Here is a 16,208-nt window from a genome sequence, read left to right as displayed (position 1 = left end):
AAGTAGGGCGTTACTTCCGGTTTCACCGGGTCAAAAGTTTCGTTACTATAATGATAGTATGTGACCTTAAAGTCTCTATCTGTATACACGTTCGTAAGTTCACCTAATAAACTATTTGTTATAAATTCAAGTTCAATCTGTTTGATAAAAGGTAGCCCCAGTGCAATAATCTTTTAATGTTTGCTTTTTATTTTCTTCGTTAACTATAGATTTTAAATGAAGAGTGTGAACTTTTGCTTTTTCTTATTATCATGTGAAAGAAGTACACCTACACTTGTCGCATTGCATTCTTTATTTGGGATCTTATTTGAAAGTAATTTCTAATAAAAGATATGAATAAGGTCGTATTTCTAATATATTTTTGAAATTGCTATACCAATCATCTAAATCAGAAAATATATAGAGGTATTACCAGCATTGTATACGATATTGAGTAGCATTCTTACCTAAACTATCCATGAAAACTGTCAGACTGATGTTCAAACCGGTACGCGAGTGGCGGCGAGACCGACTCGTTAACACGTCCACTAGTAACCTAAGGATTGCTTACCGGGCGGGTTCAAACCCTGTCAGGGGCAAGCCGTTGTTTTCTTGGGCATGATACTTTATATTCATTGGTAAGTACTGGTTGGTTCCAGGAACGATCACTAAGCTTATAGCTTCCTACACAATCGAACTAAAATAAATTTGTATAAACTAAACCTGTACATTATTATTTTTAATTGCACAAACTTGTAAAGGCCAAAAACTCAATATATATCAATTTATCATTTCAAATTGTTGCATATTTAAGAATAACATGTTAAAAGAAATATCACACAGCGACTGTTAGTACTTATGGTGTTGAAAAAATGAACTTTACACTATAGCTTTTGCTAAACAGGAAAAAAAAACAAACAAAAAATACATCTTAAATTTAATTAACAAGAATTTTTATTCTTTTATTTAACTAAATAAGTAAAACAGTAAACAAAAATGAACATAATATATTAAGTAAAACCAAAAATAGCTCGTTGTTGAAAAAAATCTGGAAATTCAGAAAAAAAACAACGCTTGACAAAAAGTATGTCAACACATACTTACTTCTTTCAAGAGTATCATTTTGAAAATCGTCATTTTACTAGTATATAAATCCACTAAACATTACACTTTCACTTGATAAGCCAACATTTCAATTTCCACATTTTTCTTTTCGCGTTAACTAAAACGTTTTCAATCAAAATGAATATCAAATAGTCTCTAAAAACATGAATAAGTTCCATGTTAATTTCTTTAAAAAAAATATTCAGCCAATCGGTTGTTTTTCATCTTGTCTTGAAAAATTTGGGCATGTCTGTTTCGATCAGAAATTTTTATTGTGTCTTTTGTTAAGTTTGCTTCAGTTGTGTTTTTTCATGTGTTTTTTTTGTGTAGTTTGCTTCTGGTATGCTCTTATTTCCATGTGCTTTTTGTTTTGATTACTGTTTTGTTTGGTTGGTGCTTGTATGCTCCGAGCATGTAATTCCATGTGCTTTTTTACATTTTGCTTTGATGCAAGCTGTTGATCGCATATACCGCACAAAAATTTACGTTCATTCGAATGTGTAGTCATGTGGTACAACAGACTGCTTGAGTTATTGTATGATTTGGAACAAACGGTGCACACGTGAGATTTTCGAACTGTGTGAATTTCAAGATGGCGTCGTAAGTTTGATTTTGTAATGAACGATTTTTCACATTTTGTGCATGGATAAGGTTTTACATCTCGATGAATTGTCCGATGTTTAGTCATGTAATGCTTGTCAGCGAATGTTTTCTTGCAAATGTCACACTGGAACGGTCGTAGAAGCGTGTGTTTGGCTATCTTGTGCGTTTTTAGAACTGTTTTAGATCCAAACTCTGCCCTACATAAGTCACACTTGTGTAATCTTTCCCCCGTGTGTTTTGACATATGTTCACGTGACACAGGTTGAGCAGATCTCATGCCACAAACTTCGCATGAGAATGGTTTCTCACCTGTATGTATTCGCATATGAACAGTTAATCCACCTTTTTGAGAAAGACGAAGCCCGCATTTCGGACACTGAAATTCTTTAATACCAAAGTGACTATTCAAGTGAATTCTCAATGCAGCTTTTGATCTGTATCTTTTTCCACATTCGGCACAACAAAATTTGTATAATCTGTTCGTTTCGTCTATTGGGTGAGTTTCAGTCTTTGGTCGTTTGTTACTTTTCATCTTAAACGATGATGTCTTAAGCAGGCTTGTAGTTTTGAAGTTATTCATTGGATTTGTCGGTAACTTGCCGTTTATGTGTGCCTCTAGCCTGTGTTTTAGACCATTCTGCAACAGTCTTTTGAGAATTTTGAACGAATCTAACTCCTGTAACTTAAGACAGTTGTCTGAATTAAAATGCCCTGTAGAATTCATAGACATTTCCGGCTTTTTACATGTGTGTAACACCTTATGTTCACGTAATCTGTTTCCGGTTTCAAATGTTTCCAAACACATGTCACATAAGTATAAACGTCTTTCATGAGAATTCTGCTGTGTTATTTGGCTCTTGTTTCTTCGCTTTTTCATACTCAGATGGACAGCACATAAATTAATTCTTCATTCTACGAAAGAGAAAACATTGATTAGAGAAGATACTTGAGAAGTCGATTTAGTCATTTGCACAGTAGATAAAAAAATCATTTCACCCTGTCTTGCAAGCCTATAATTTCAGTGTGTACCCTGTCATGCGTTAAATACACGTGTTACTTCTGATCACAGTACCTTTCCATTTACACTTGAACATTTCTGGCGATAGGCCTAATAGGGATTGTGATAAAATCAACATCATAGTTAAACAAAATGTTGTACTTTATCAGCTTCACTAGGCGAGTCTTTTACACAGTCCTTTCTTTAAAGATGCCTAGAATCAGGAATAAAAAAGACTAAAATCCTCATGAGCTGACAAACTTATACAGTATTGAATAAAAACGCTAAGTACTTGCCTATGAACATGATAATGCCATTCTGCTTATATTGTCCCGAAGTTGTTCGAGAATGCTTTACACTAAATAATAAATATCCATGTTAAATTAATCATCAATACTCACAGTAAAATCACAAAACATTTTCTTTCCAATAACGTCAGAACGCGTGTATTCCTCAAGCAACACGGCCGTACATAATTAATTGCAAACGGCGTACAAGAATAAAGGGACATTATTCAGCGATGTGCTAATTTTTTTATATTGTTCATTTGAAATGAAAAAAGAGAGACTTTCGTTGGATATAATGGAGAAATAATATCTAAAATATATTCTGGTGATGATAATGATCATTCTAATTAATTTCGCGCGATACAAAAATAGCTGTTACTTATTATCAAGGTCTTTTTATAGTCAAACTAAATGTGCATTTTAGTAACTACTTCGAGTTCAGTATTGTGCTATTATTTGTATGGTCCAGAATGAAAAAAATATCTCAGAGTCTAGCTTTGACACGTTACAATATTGTGACAAGGTAAATTTATTGATGTAATACAAAATAAACCGTTTTTTGTTACATAAAAAAACTATTTATTTATTAACACCACCATGCAACTACAACAATAAATCACATTTAAATTAAGTTAAAAATGTCATTTCCAGAAGTCGTCGTTTAATTTAATCGATTTTTCTTTTTTGTGTGATGTGTCTACATCTTGATTTAAAAACATTTAACGCTAAAAATTCACTTTTGCACAATGTAAATGATTGTTCTGGAAAGCAAATGATCTGAAATTTTGCACACAAAGTATTGGTCCAGATAGAAATCAATACGTATAATAATCTTGTCCCTTCACGTAAAAAATCTCCGCGGAATCCCTTTACAAACCACTAGCTATTTATTTAGCGAGTTGAATTTGGACACTGTGAGTAGTTTTAAGATCCCCACCTGTCTAATCTTAGCACGGTGCTATTAACTAAGTCAATCATCGGATATATTATTGTATCCTACATATTGTTTTGATAATTCTGTTGTTGTTTTCTACTTTAAGAGGGTGCGTGCACGATATTCCAGTCATATAACGTCGTATAGTTACTTAGCAACTATTCCTAGAAAATGCATTTACGTGTACAAATCTTTCCCACTAGTAACTGCAAACCTTTCCACAAGTGTGGTAAAGCGTAACATTGTCTTCTAATGAAATGAAACTTGCTGCACGACTGCATAAATATGGAAAAGGAATTAAACACATCAGTTGACGTCAAAAATAGAGTCAATTAAAAAAAAAAGAAACAAATTTGAGTGCGTCGTGGTAAAATAATAAACGGTCCAGGTTCAATTCCGCATTATTACATGTATAGTCACGACCAAGAGCTTAATTACAAAGCATTTGAACGATAAACAGTGCATTATTATAGTACAACGAAAAAATATATATTTATCAACCTAACATGCCTATTAAAAGAGAATCGATAAAAAAACATCTTGAACTAGACTTTGGGCGTAGAAGTACTTTTTCTGACGTCATCTGGTTTATTCACATCAAATATGACGTCATACGACGTGAAAGCACAACGTTTTTATGCCGTTATGCACTCGACAGTCCTGTTTGTTTGATAGCAGAATAATGTGAAGTGTGATAATATATATTCAATGAATATCTAATGCATTACTTCTCAACTTCTGTAGTCCAATAAATTTCCAGTGTATCTACTTCAAATGTTTCAAATTTTAAAGTTTGGCACATAGTCAAGCTCAATTTATAATTCAGATGCTTTGTTATAACCTTCTGGGACAAAAGTCATATTTCTATTTTAGCTTTAACGGTACACAAGTATATAACTCTATTTTTCGAAAATACATAAAGGACAGATTCGGCATATTACTCGCAGAACACAAATGACCTTGGTTGCCAATTTCGACTTTGGGATTAAGTTTTATAAAGCTTTTGTAGAGAACCATAAAGTGATGCTACATGCTATAAATCTATACTCTTGGCATTATAATTGTGAAGAAGAGGATCATTCCTGTGAAGTTTCGTCAAAATCCACCAAGTGGATTTGGAGGAAATTTTGTTTATACAAATTATAATGATAAACTACGGACACTTTTTTATCTAAAAATCTTGCCACAAATTATGTTGTACACAAATCTAGTTAATAAATCTAGTATCCGTCTTTTTCCACTACTATTTAATTTTGACAGCTGACATATCCCATTACAGATTCTTGGAAAATTGAAAACATATTTAATAATACTAGTAAATAATAACTAAATGTGTTGATTTTTCAAATATTTTATTTAATATTTGCACCTCCTGTGACAGTACATACAATAAAAGTATAACCTATAACAGTTTTAAAGTAAGTGCTATGTCTTATTCTCCCATTTAAATAAAAACAAATTCAAGCTCAATCTGGTCATATGGTGTTAAAGCAACACGCCTCCAGATTCATGTTAATTTTCATAAAAATTTGAAAACTTATTTAAAAGTAAAATAATGTGAGGTGAACAAATAAAGTAATTTAAATATTGCAATCGGCACTAACATTCACCGAAAATTCACTGAAAATTACCAAAAAGTGGTCAACATATGCAAAAACAGCCCTTACTGCGTTATTAACGTAGTAGAAATATGGTGATAAAATACTGAAAAATGCACATAACGTGTAAAATATAACTTGGATCTTAAATGTTTTTACCTTTCTAAAAAGTGTAGTGCATTTTCCTCAATATTGAATTTCTTGAAATATTTTGGCTCATCTGGAGGCGTGCAGCTTTAATGCCAATTATTATCTTTCACTGACATTTGCTATTAACAATTTTTCTATCAAAACTTTTTTAGTTAAAGGAAAGATACCACCAAAAACAACAACAATTTTTCACTTCAAAGAGCAGCAGAGACATTATTTACTTGAGAACAATAAATATCATTTTATAAAATTCTTAACTTCAGCACAAAAATGTAATTAATGGTTAACTTCTTAAGATATGCTAGCAATTTTCATGAAGTTTGAATTGAAAGTACAGGTATGTAATTTGACATACTTAAGAAATTTATAGAAATTCCATGTCAATGCAAAGTGGGGATATACAGAACCACAAAAAAGCCTGGTATGTTAAATAGCACACAGATTAACTCGACAAAATCATTACTTGTTTTAACTTGATTTAATAACACTGATATAGCCTTACACATATGAAATATGGACAAAAAATATCACAAATATGTAAATAAAGTCACTACTTTTCACAAATAAGACCCATGTTTCTTTTTCTTTAAGCACAAAAAATATATATCTTCAACCTGACCAAACAAATACAATATCAAAGCATTTTACCTATTATTTTACTTTGGATTTCAAATCCCTTCTTAGAATTACTTAATATTATAATACTAAGCATTTTGGTCCCTCATTCATACATACATATAGTATACTAAATTCTCTACTTTTAAGGTGTTGCATCTAAAATAAGACTGAACAAGAGGGCCATGATGGCCCTGAGGTCGCTCACCTGTATATAGCCCCCCCCCCCCCGGGCCAATTTTTACCCAAGGGCTTTTATTTGTTTATTTGAACAGACTTGGTAGACACCCATAAGAAAATGTTTCATGCTAAACATCTAAGTTCTAGCTCATTGGGTTTTTTAAAAGAAGATTTTTTAAGTTTTTACTATACACATATAGTTAAAAACAATGACACGCCTGGGGCAGGGCCAGTTTTGACCCCCGGGCTTTTATTTGAACAAACTTTGTAGATATTTACTAAAAAATGTTTCATGCTTAATATCTAAACTCTAGCTATTTGGGTTTTTTCAAAGAAGATTTTTAAGTTTTTGCTATACACAAAAAAGGAAAATCAATGATCCCCGGGGCAGGGCCAATTTTGACCCTGGGGCTTTTATTTGAACAAACTTTGTAGACACTGATTAGAAGATGTTTCATGCTTAATATCTAAACTCTAGCTATATGGGTTTTTTCAAAGAAGATTTTTAAGTTTTTGCCATACACATATCTGGAAAATCAATGACCCCCGGGGCGGGGCCAATTTTGACCCCAGGGCTTTTATTTGAACAAATTTGGTAGACACCCATTAGAACATGTTTCATGCTAAATATCTTAGCTCTAGCTCTTTGGGTTCTTTAAAAGAAGATTTTTTAAGTTTTTACTATATGCATATAGGGAAAATCAATGACCCCCGGGGCGGGGCCAATTTTGACCCCAGGGCTTTTATTTGAACAAATTTGGTAGACACCCATTAGAACATGTTTCATGCTAAATATCTTAGCTCTAGCTCTTTGGGTTCTTTAAAAGAAGATTGTTTAAGTTTTTACTATATGCATATAGGGAAAATCAATGACCCCCTGGGGCGGGGCCAATTTTGACCCCAGGGCTTTTATTTGAACAAACTTGGTAGACACTCACTAGAAGATGTTTCATGCTAAATATCTTAGCTCTAGCTCTTTGGGTTCTTTAAAAGAAGATTTTTTAAGTTTTTACAATATGCATATAGGGAAAATCAATGACCCCCTGGGGCGAGGCCAATTTTGACCCCAGGGCTTTTATTTGAACAAACTTGGTAGACACTCACTAGAAGATGTTTCATGCCAAATATCTAAGCTCTAGCTCTTAGGGTAGTTTAAAAGAAGATATTTAAAGATTTTTCTTTCGGTTGCCATGGCAACCAGAGTTCTGCATGGAATTAAATTCTTTGAACAATTTTTAAAGGTGACCACCAAAGGAACATTCCTGTGAAGTTTGGATGAAATTGGCTCAGTGGTTTATGAGGAGATGTCATTTAAAGCAAAAGTTTACGGACGGACGACGGACGGACGCCGGACGAAAAGCGATCACAAAAGCTCACCCTGTCACTTTGTGACAGGTGAGCTAAAAATAGATGGACAATTTTAATACACCCATAAACACTTTCGATATGAACTATGTAATTAACCAAGGTATATAGAGAGAATAAAATACCAGTTGTTTCCCTTATCTTGAGTAAAATCAATATCTCTTATGTAGTAACAATACAAATTAAGCCGTTTTTCAACCACTTTTGCTGTGATTTAATGTCCAACTTTAAAATTTAGTACACCAATTGAAAGCTTTAGATCTCAGCTTCGTCACAGTATTTACTTCAAAACATTTGACACCAAAGTATTTATATTAACTGTTAAAACTACCATATGTCAGACCATTTTACATACGATTTATACAGTGAGAAACGAAACTGGTTACCTTTACTCAAAAAACTACTGATAAGAATAGCCCGTTGTCTGCTTAGACTAAGTTTGGAAACTGTTTATTTGTGTATTCTTTCAGGCAGGAGCAGTCTGTTTACGGCTGTAAATATTTACCTCAAGCCAGACTTTCTGGTCTCTTCCTGCAGCTGATGTACAATTTTTAAAATATTTTTCTATTTATAACAATAAAGTAAGTAGTTATGTAGAAAATAGGCCATCATGCTTGCAGGAGCAATAAAAAAATCTTGCCGAATCTTTTGATTTCTAAATGATTTGTTTGCTTCTGAAGGTGAACCTAGTTATGGCTGATTTTTAAACAACTTAAGATGGAAAAAACACCTTAAAATTCACCTCTAAAGATTCCATAGAAAAATAACTTCTACTCGTAACTACAGATAAACAATATTTTTTTTAAACACAACATACAAAAATTTCACTATTCCCAACTTTACAAAACATTTATTTAACACACATATACATATATATGTAAACACATTTTGAGTATAATATAGTAAAGAATATTTACTTTAGAAAATTTAGAAATTAAAAAAAAGAAAAAACAGAAGAAAAATATTACAGAGAAAAGCATAAAGGAAAAATACCACATATCTTCCTAACTTGTTAACTTCTTGTTTGTAAACCAACTGGAAATATCAAGTTGTGTCTTACATCTAAAAATAGTATCATACAATTGCATGAATACTTATAATTTTCCAATCCTTATCCTACTTAATTTCTTAAATGGACTTGTCACAAAATTTTATGACTCATATATACATATATCCAAATGTTAAGTTGAATCATTGTTTTTTTTTAGAGTAAACAATGTTAGATGAAAATAAGATAAAGAAATAATAATGAAACAGACAAAATCTTGAATTATTACAACAATGAATCATTTTTCAACTCAAGTAATTGCCACTAAACATTTAAAAAATGTAAACACACAATATCTTGCTAAGAAAACTTGTTCAAGAGAAGAAAAATAGGAGACAATATTTTTGGAAAAAAGAAAAATTAAATTAAAATCCTAGAGTGTCTAAAAATAGATCATAATTCTGTATGTGCATGTTGATGAGCATTCAAATCTCCCCTGAACGTCCCTTGAGGGTCCTCCGAGGGCGTGACAAAAACTCCTTCCATCGCTTGCCAGTAGTTTAACTCATTTGGTGAAGAGTATCCGCAAACCTCACGCTGGTTTTTGATTGGACGACCGTAAGTATCACCTGTCACATGTAGGTAACTGAAAAATAAAATGAAAGAAATTAAGCGGCCATAAATTTGTAACTAAATACAATTATTATCAAAGACTACATTTGGTATTATTAAGGGCTATAAAGCCCATATTATAGCTAATGAAATACATGTACAGTAGAACTCTGGTTTGTCTATGTTAAAGGGACTTGTGTAAAAACTTCGACACATCGGAACTTGAATCGGTCTTTATTTAAAAACAAAATTCAAGCCTTCAACATTTACAAACCAAATACAAAAGGGATATCAAAAAGAAAGGGCGATAATTGAACTAGCTTCTAGTAAATTTATCCAGTGTGTTATCACACAGCACAGGGTCAATGAAGTTTTCAAACAAAACTTATTTGTAATGTTTATTTTGAAATACAACTATGGCAATTTGAATGATAACAATTGAAACGCATTTTATCATAAATGTGAGCTTATACAAAGGCTGTTAGAACATAGTCTAGGTAATTAACATCTGTCACACAAGTTGATCGGAAATCATCTTCGCAGCCAGAAAAGGTGTGAAAAATGTCTCAAGATCAAAGGCATTAAAATTATCAAATGACTTAGAAATATCTATGGTAAATTGTACTTGATTTTTTTCTATACCGACCACAACAAAAAAATTTGGGCACATCGAAAAAATTGACGCATAAAATTTCTACGGGTACATAGGTTTTTATATAGAATATATAGGGGAAAATATCGGGACATTCATTTTAATTTGAATTAAAGTCTGACTGATAGAAATTCTACTGTAATAAAATAATGGACAGTTTCAAAAATGGAAGTTGGAAAAGTCCATTAAGCACTTTTACCTCACTGAAGAATAGACAATTCTAGTCATCAATTTGATGCTCTTTCACAGGGTGGCCCATGTTTACATTCTATCAAAATTCAAACTGACTCTGCCCTATTCGAAATGGGCTTAAAGAAAAACTACAGTAAAGTAAAAGTAACTTACTATTCTGTAACAACGTTCTTTATCCTCACTTTATCTTTTCTGTTCCAGTATTTTCCAGAACAAACTATAGACCAATTATCTCCTGAAATACACAAAATATGGAATACATTATACATACATAGCCAACCGCTGTATATTTCTAACTATGTCTTTACTCATATAATTCCAAAATTTCAACAAATAATTACTTTCCCTGATCAGAACAGTAACTATTATTGCAGTCAAAACGTTTCCAACCAGAAAACCACAAAGACTAGTGGTTGGTAATATCTACTAGCCAGATCAGGTTTATACAACGCCAAAAATGTTAAAACTTTAAGAAAGTAAAAAGTCATTCAAGAATAATTATTCATGTTTTTTTTTAATCTATACCCTGAATTGATAAATTAGTTTTTGTTTTTTTTTCATTTTCAGAAATAAAGGTGACTGACTGCTATTTTTTACATGCCAGTCAGGCTAGTTTCTCAGAAAACTTTATTTACAGACTGCCGTATCACAATAAGTTATTTCTGAGCAATGGCTCAAGTTAATTTTTTTACCACTTTTAGACTATGTCATCAGTAGCAAATAGTATTTTCCCAAACTCGGCAAATGTGGGTTTTTCCATAAGTAGAAACAAACTTTTATCATTATAGATAGCTTCATGGTGCACTACCTATAATAATAGATTAGTCAACCTGTTGCGCTTATTTTCCATGTTGTAACTGTAAAAGTTTGTTGGTACCTTGGGATTAGCTTTAGGAAAAGCCCAAAATATTCTTAATTCCTGAGTAAGTCTATGAGAATGGTGATTTACAACAAAGCACATTTTTATAATCAATTTCACTCTTTCTCACTTTACCAAAAATGTAAATAATAGCTACATATTTATAGTATTAATGTGTACTGGATTACAGGCAACATGTCATATAAAGTCATATCCACCTAACCGGTTCTCCTGGATAACTAACTGGTAATTACCTATTTCTCTGCAAATGACATACTACAAATTAATACCAAATGATTTCTGAATCATTGGTAAGAGACATATGACCATTATACTCAATGAACAAGATAACAGAAAAATATGGTGTCACCTGAGGACTAAACATACAAAATTCAAAAATTATAAACAAGTTATATACAAATGCTGGCTGAGAAAGAATAGCCTCTAAGAAAAATCAAAATGAAAGAATACAATGTACATCTTTACCCATATTTTAATACTAGCTGACTATTTCCCACCATTCCCAAATTTATATGAAGTAACAGATAAATAAATACATGTAGAAATATACACATTTAATGAAATGATACAAATCACAATAAATAAGTGTATAAACAAGGAAGAAACAAGAGCTGCCACAAAGGTGACGAATGCACACAAAAATTTTTCATAAGCATTGTTTGTTTGTTTCATTTTACGCCTTCTCCCAACAGTATTTCAGTCATATATTATAGGCGGGTAGTTTCCTAACCATCGTTCCTGGAGAGTTACACCAGTACTAGACTACCTTCCTCCGTGCTAAACTACCAAAGCATCTCCCGGGAGTCAAACCCACGCCACAGAGGTAACTGGATTAGAAGTCATCGACTCTAACCCCTCGACCACGGAGGCGGTTCATAAGCATTGCAGAAAGGTATTATGAACAGAAAGATATTATGAAAAGAAAAGAAAATAACAGTAATTATTTGCTTAATATTCTTCTTGTGAAATGAACTGCTATTTGGGAAAATATAACATGGTAATTTTGAGGGGTTTGGGGTGGGGAGCTTGATGTAGATTTAATTTCAGCAAAAACCGCATTATTTTAAAATATTTCTAAAGTTAAATATCCAAGTAAACAGCTCTGCTATAGGAAGGGAAAGAAAGCACCAACAGTACACAGTTGGCTGTACAATAGTTTAAAACTGAAAGCAGAAGTATAGGACCTAAATTTTTTGGTAATTCCCTCAAAAGTAACTGGATAAAATAACTTTAATAAAATAACTGAAGAAACTTAACATTGTTTACATTAAAAATAATAACATTATAATACAGTGGTTGAGATTTGTTTCAATGCAAACATTTTAATGTACGAGGGTTATCCAAAAATTCGTGGACTTTTTAAATATCTCTTGAACGTCAACGTGTATTGTAATGAAATTTTATCAGCATACATTGTATAATATTATCAACCCATTTTGAAAGGAACAGTTAATTGTGTCAATAAAAACTGATTTTATATTGCTTTAAATAAGCACATACGCGGCACCCGGAGCACAGTAGAAAAGCGCAGTTAGTCATCGTATATTTTTTGCTAAAAAACTAATAATTAACATAGAAAATCGGCTAAAAATCACATGTTTATTCTATGATGTCATGTAAGTAATTCTTAAAACTATAGACGTCATTTCCGTAAACTTTTGTTGAAACCGCTAGAAACGCCAGTCGCCGACATTGTTTACAACAGGAAAATGACGGACACGCAAAAATTAGAAAATTGCACGATTGTATTTTTTTTTTGTAATCTGGGAATGACACCTTAAACAAGAGGGCCATGATGGCCCTGAGGTCGCTCACCTGTATATAGGCCCCCCAACCCCCACCCCCCCCACAACGTTGCAGGGCCAATTTTAACCCAAGGGCTTTTATTTGCACAAACTTGGTAGACACCCATAAGAAGATGTTTCATGCTAAACATCTAAGCTCTAGCTCATTGGGCTTTTTAAAAGAAGATTTTTTTAAAGTTTTTACTATACACATATAGTTAAAAACAATGACACCCCTGGGGCCGAGCCAGTTTTGACCCCAGGGCTTTTATTTGAACAAACTTTGTAGACACTAGAAGATGTTTCATGCTTAATATCTAAACTCTAGCTATTTGGGTTTTTTCAAAGAAGATTTTAAGTTTTTGCTTTACACATATAAATAAAATCAATGACCCCCTGGGGCGGGGCCAATTTTGACCCCAAGTCTTTTATTTGAACAAACTTGGTAGACACCTATTAGAAGATGTTTGATGCTAAATATCTTAGCCATAGCTCTTTGAGTTCTTTAAAAGAAGATTTTTTAAGTTTATACTATATGCATAAAGGGAAAATCAATGACCCCCTGGGGCGGGGCCAATTTTGACCCCAGGGCTTTTATTTGAACAAACTTGGTAGACACCTATTAGAACATGTATCATGCTAAATATCTTAGCCATAGCTCTTTGAGTTCTTTAAAAGAAGATTTTTTAAGTTTTTACCATATGCATATAGGGAAAATCAATGACCCCGCAGGGCGGGGCCAATTTTGACCCCAGGGCTTTTATTTGAACAAACTTGGTAGACACTCACTAGAAGATGTTTCATGCCAAATATCTAAGCTCTAGCTCTTATGGTTTTTTAAAAGAAGATATTTAAAGTTTTTCTTTCGGTTGCCATGGCAACCAGAGTTCTGCATGGAATTAAATTTTTTGAACAATTTTTAAAGGTGACCACCAAAGGAACATTCCTGTGAAGTTTGGATGAAATTGGCTTAGTGGCTTATGAGGAGATGTCATTTAAAGAAAAAGTTTACGGACGGACGGACGCCGGACGAAAAGCCATCACAAAAGCTCACCCTGTCACTTTGTGACAGGTGAGCTAAAAAGACAAAAACATTTGAGAAAAAAAATCAGCAGGCGAACAGAGAGAATAAAATTTCACGATCATTAGTATTTAAGTGGCATTAAATATTAAGTGATGGACATAACTTTGAGAAGCAGTAACGTTGAAGCACAAGTTGTAAACGTTATTATGACGTTAACGTAAATAGCTTTTTGGAGTGTGCCGCTGTCACCGACATGTGTTTATGTAAAATTAAATATTGTTTTAATATAAACGGCTACTAACATGAATTGTTCAAATTTCAAATCAATATCTCAAATATATTTTACGCAATAAAGAAAGTCCACAAATTTTTGGATAACCCCTCGTATTTTACTTAGAAAATTTCTTATTTGCATACCATATTGTTTCAAATTAGTGCCTCTGTAAATGAAAGCTTTTTTTTTCTAAAGCAAGGTGCTAAATAATAACTGCTAAAAATGAATATGTTTAAACATTATAAATTATAACATGAAATATGTTTACACATATGGTGGCCACTAAAATTACATTAATCCTTGTGATCAAAATCTTTAGTTATTGACACAATTTAACAGTTAAAATGAATACAATGCCTGAAATTTACCAGTAATGTTATTACTTAAAAAGGACGATTTATTTGTTTTAGATTTTAAAGTCATTAAGATGCCTTGACATACTACTTTCTTCTGTAAAATTATTTTGGGGTAGGAATGGGGAGTTTGAGGGTGTGGGGCACTAATTATAGGGGTTGCTTACAGGAAACAATATGGTTAATAATGCAATTCAAAGAGCTATTTCACATTTGTATAATTAATAATGATTATACATTTAAAACAAGAAAGGTAACTCCATACAAAAGAGTTTTAAATCTAAACCACTGTATAGACGACTGTATATTGTACCTTGACGCTCAAACGGGGTACCTGTTATTATTTTTTCCAAATATAATAATAATGATGTAATGATCAAACTGAAAAGTTTTATTGAAGAATGACAATGATTTATGCAATTATAACATTCATCAGCTTAAGCAAAATATATCATAAGTCAGACATTCCTAAACCAGTCACAATATCAAAATCAAAACATATGTGAGAAGTTTAAAACCTTGTGATGGAATACATTGTAATAATACCTCCTTTCAGTTTTTGAGTTAATAATAATAAAGTACCAATTATCTTAACAATTATTTTGAATATTTTGAGCATTTTTAAATTAAGTTAAGCCATAGAAGGTAAGACAATGATACAATTTTAATTGCTGATTAGTTCTACGATAACCTCCTTTTTACACATATAGTACCATCATTCTGTAAGCTAGCTGGATAGCTTTCTCACATCAAAGAATCTTAAGTCTCCTATCCGGATTGAAACCCACAGTGGTAACCACTCAACCACAGATGTCCCACATCCCATAACAACATACTGTTACATTACAGTTCTAAATCTAAGCAAACAAACATGTTATTGAAGAACTGATTGCAAGTCAAAGCCATTTCAATTTCTAGACATTAGGCTCATTAGATCATACCCCTATAGATCCAAATGTCAGAGGAACATCTGGGTTAAAACATTGACCCTTTAAGGTAGTGTCCTTTTTTTTTGAGAATCTGTCTCTTTCAGAAAAAGAGAAATTCTACTGGTAAAGAGTGAAGGTCGTCTAGTTAAATATCTAAGATGTTAAAAGGCCCACTTTACAACTTAAAAATTAAATTTACAACAAGAGTTACCTACCCTCATCGCCATCACCATCTTCACCAAAGGCACTCACTTCTAGATTATGTGATAATGGTGACTGAAAATGATGACTATGTAAATTTCTTCGAGTTTGTAAGTGCATTAATCGAATTGTTTGTCCACACTTGATAGGCTGCCTGAAACCAAATTAGGAAAGGAAACTCATTCTTTCAATCAAGTCTTATGTGTAGTAATATCATTAATAACTTTACTTTTACTTTTTCCTTCCTTTTTTTTTTTTGGTTGAGTTTTCATTGCATATACACAGATATATGGAAGAAGAACCACAGACGTCCAGTAAACTAGCTGGATAGCTTCCTCAAAATATGAGGAAAAAAAATCCAAAGTCCCTGTAGGGATCTGAACCACAGCAGTGAGACTCAGTGACAGGCAAGTTGTTTGATGTCAGCAACCTTAACCACTTGGCCATGGACCCCCATTTTTTCTTCAATTAATATTTATTGTTATAAATATGATTACATAAAACGAT

The 16,208-nt window shown here is 32.6% G+C and overlaps 2 protein-coding genes across 2 annotated transcripts; both read right to left on the bottom strand.

The window, feature by feature from the left end:
* Positions 1–756: 756 nt before the first annotated feature.
* On the bottom strand, positions 757–2,623 carry LOC132722331 (zinc finger protein 32-like). Its single transcript, XM_060706809.1, has one exon. It carries the CDS (start codon positions 2,561–2,563, stop codon positions 1,379–1,381), a length of 1,185 nt encoding a protein of 394 aa, XP_060562792.1. The 5' UTR covers positions 2,564–2,623; the 3' UTR covers positions 757–1,378.
* A 6,249-nt stretch (positions 2,624–8,872) lies between these two features.
* On the bottom strand, positions 8,873–15,855 carry LOC132722333 (stromal cell-derived factor 2-like; the record flags this gene model as incomplete). Its single annotated transcript, XM_060706811.1, is given in 4 exon segments — positions 8,873–9,446; positions 10,410–10,491; positions 14,885–14,905; positions 15,716–15,855. Coding segments are annotated over 4 exon segments (402 nt in total). The 3' UTR covers positions 8,873–9,253.
* Between the last annotated feature and the right edge of the window lie 353 nt (positions 15,856–16,208).

This window comes from Ruditapes philippinarum, unplaced genomic scaffold (genome assembly GCF_026571515.1).
Source record: "Ruditapes philippinarum isolate M1 unplaced genomic scaffold, ASM2657151v2 ctg335_1_1_1_1, whole genome shotgun sequence".
In the NCBI taxonomy this organism is placed as follows: Eukaryota; Metazoa; Mollusca; class Bivalvia; order Venerida; family Veneridae; genus Ruditapes; species Ruditapes philippinarum.
Note: the sequence above shows the minus strand (reverse complement) of the source record. Positions and strands in the feature narration are given on the sequence as shown.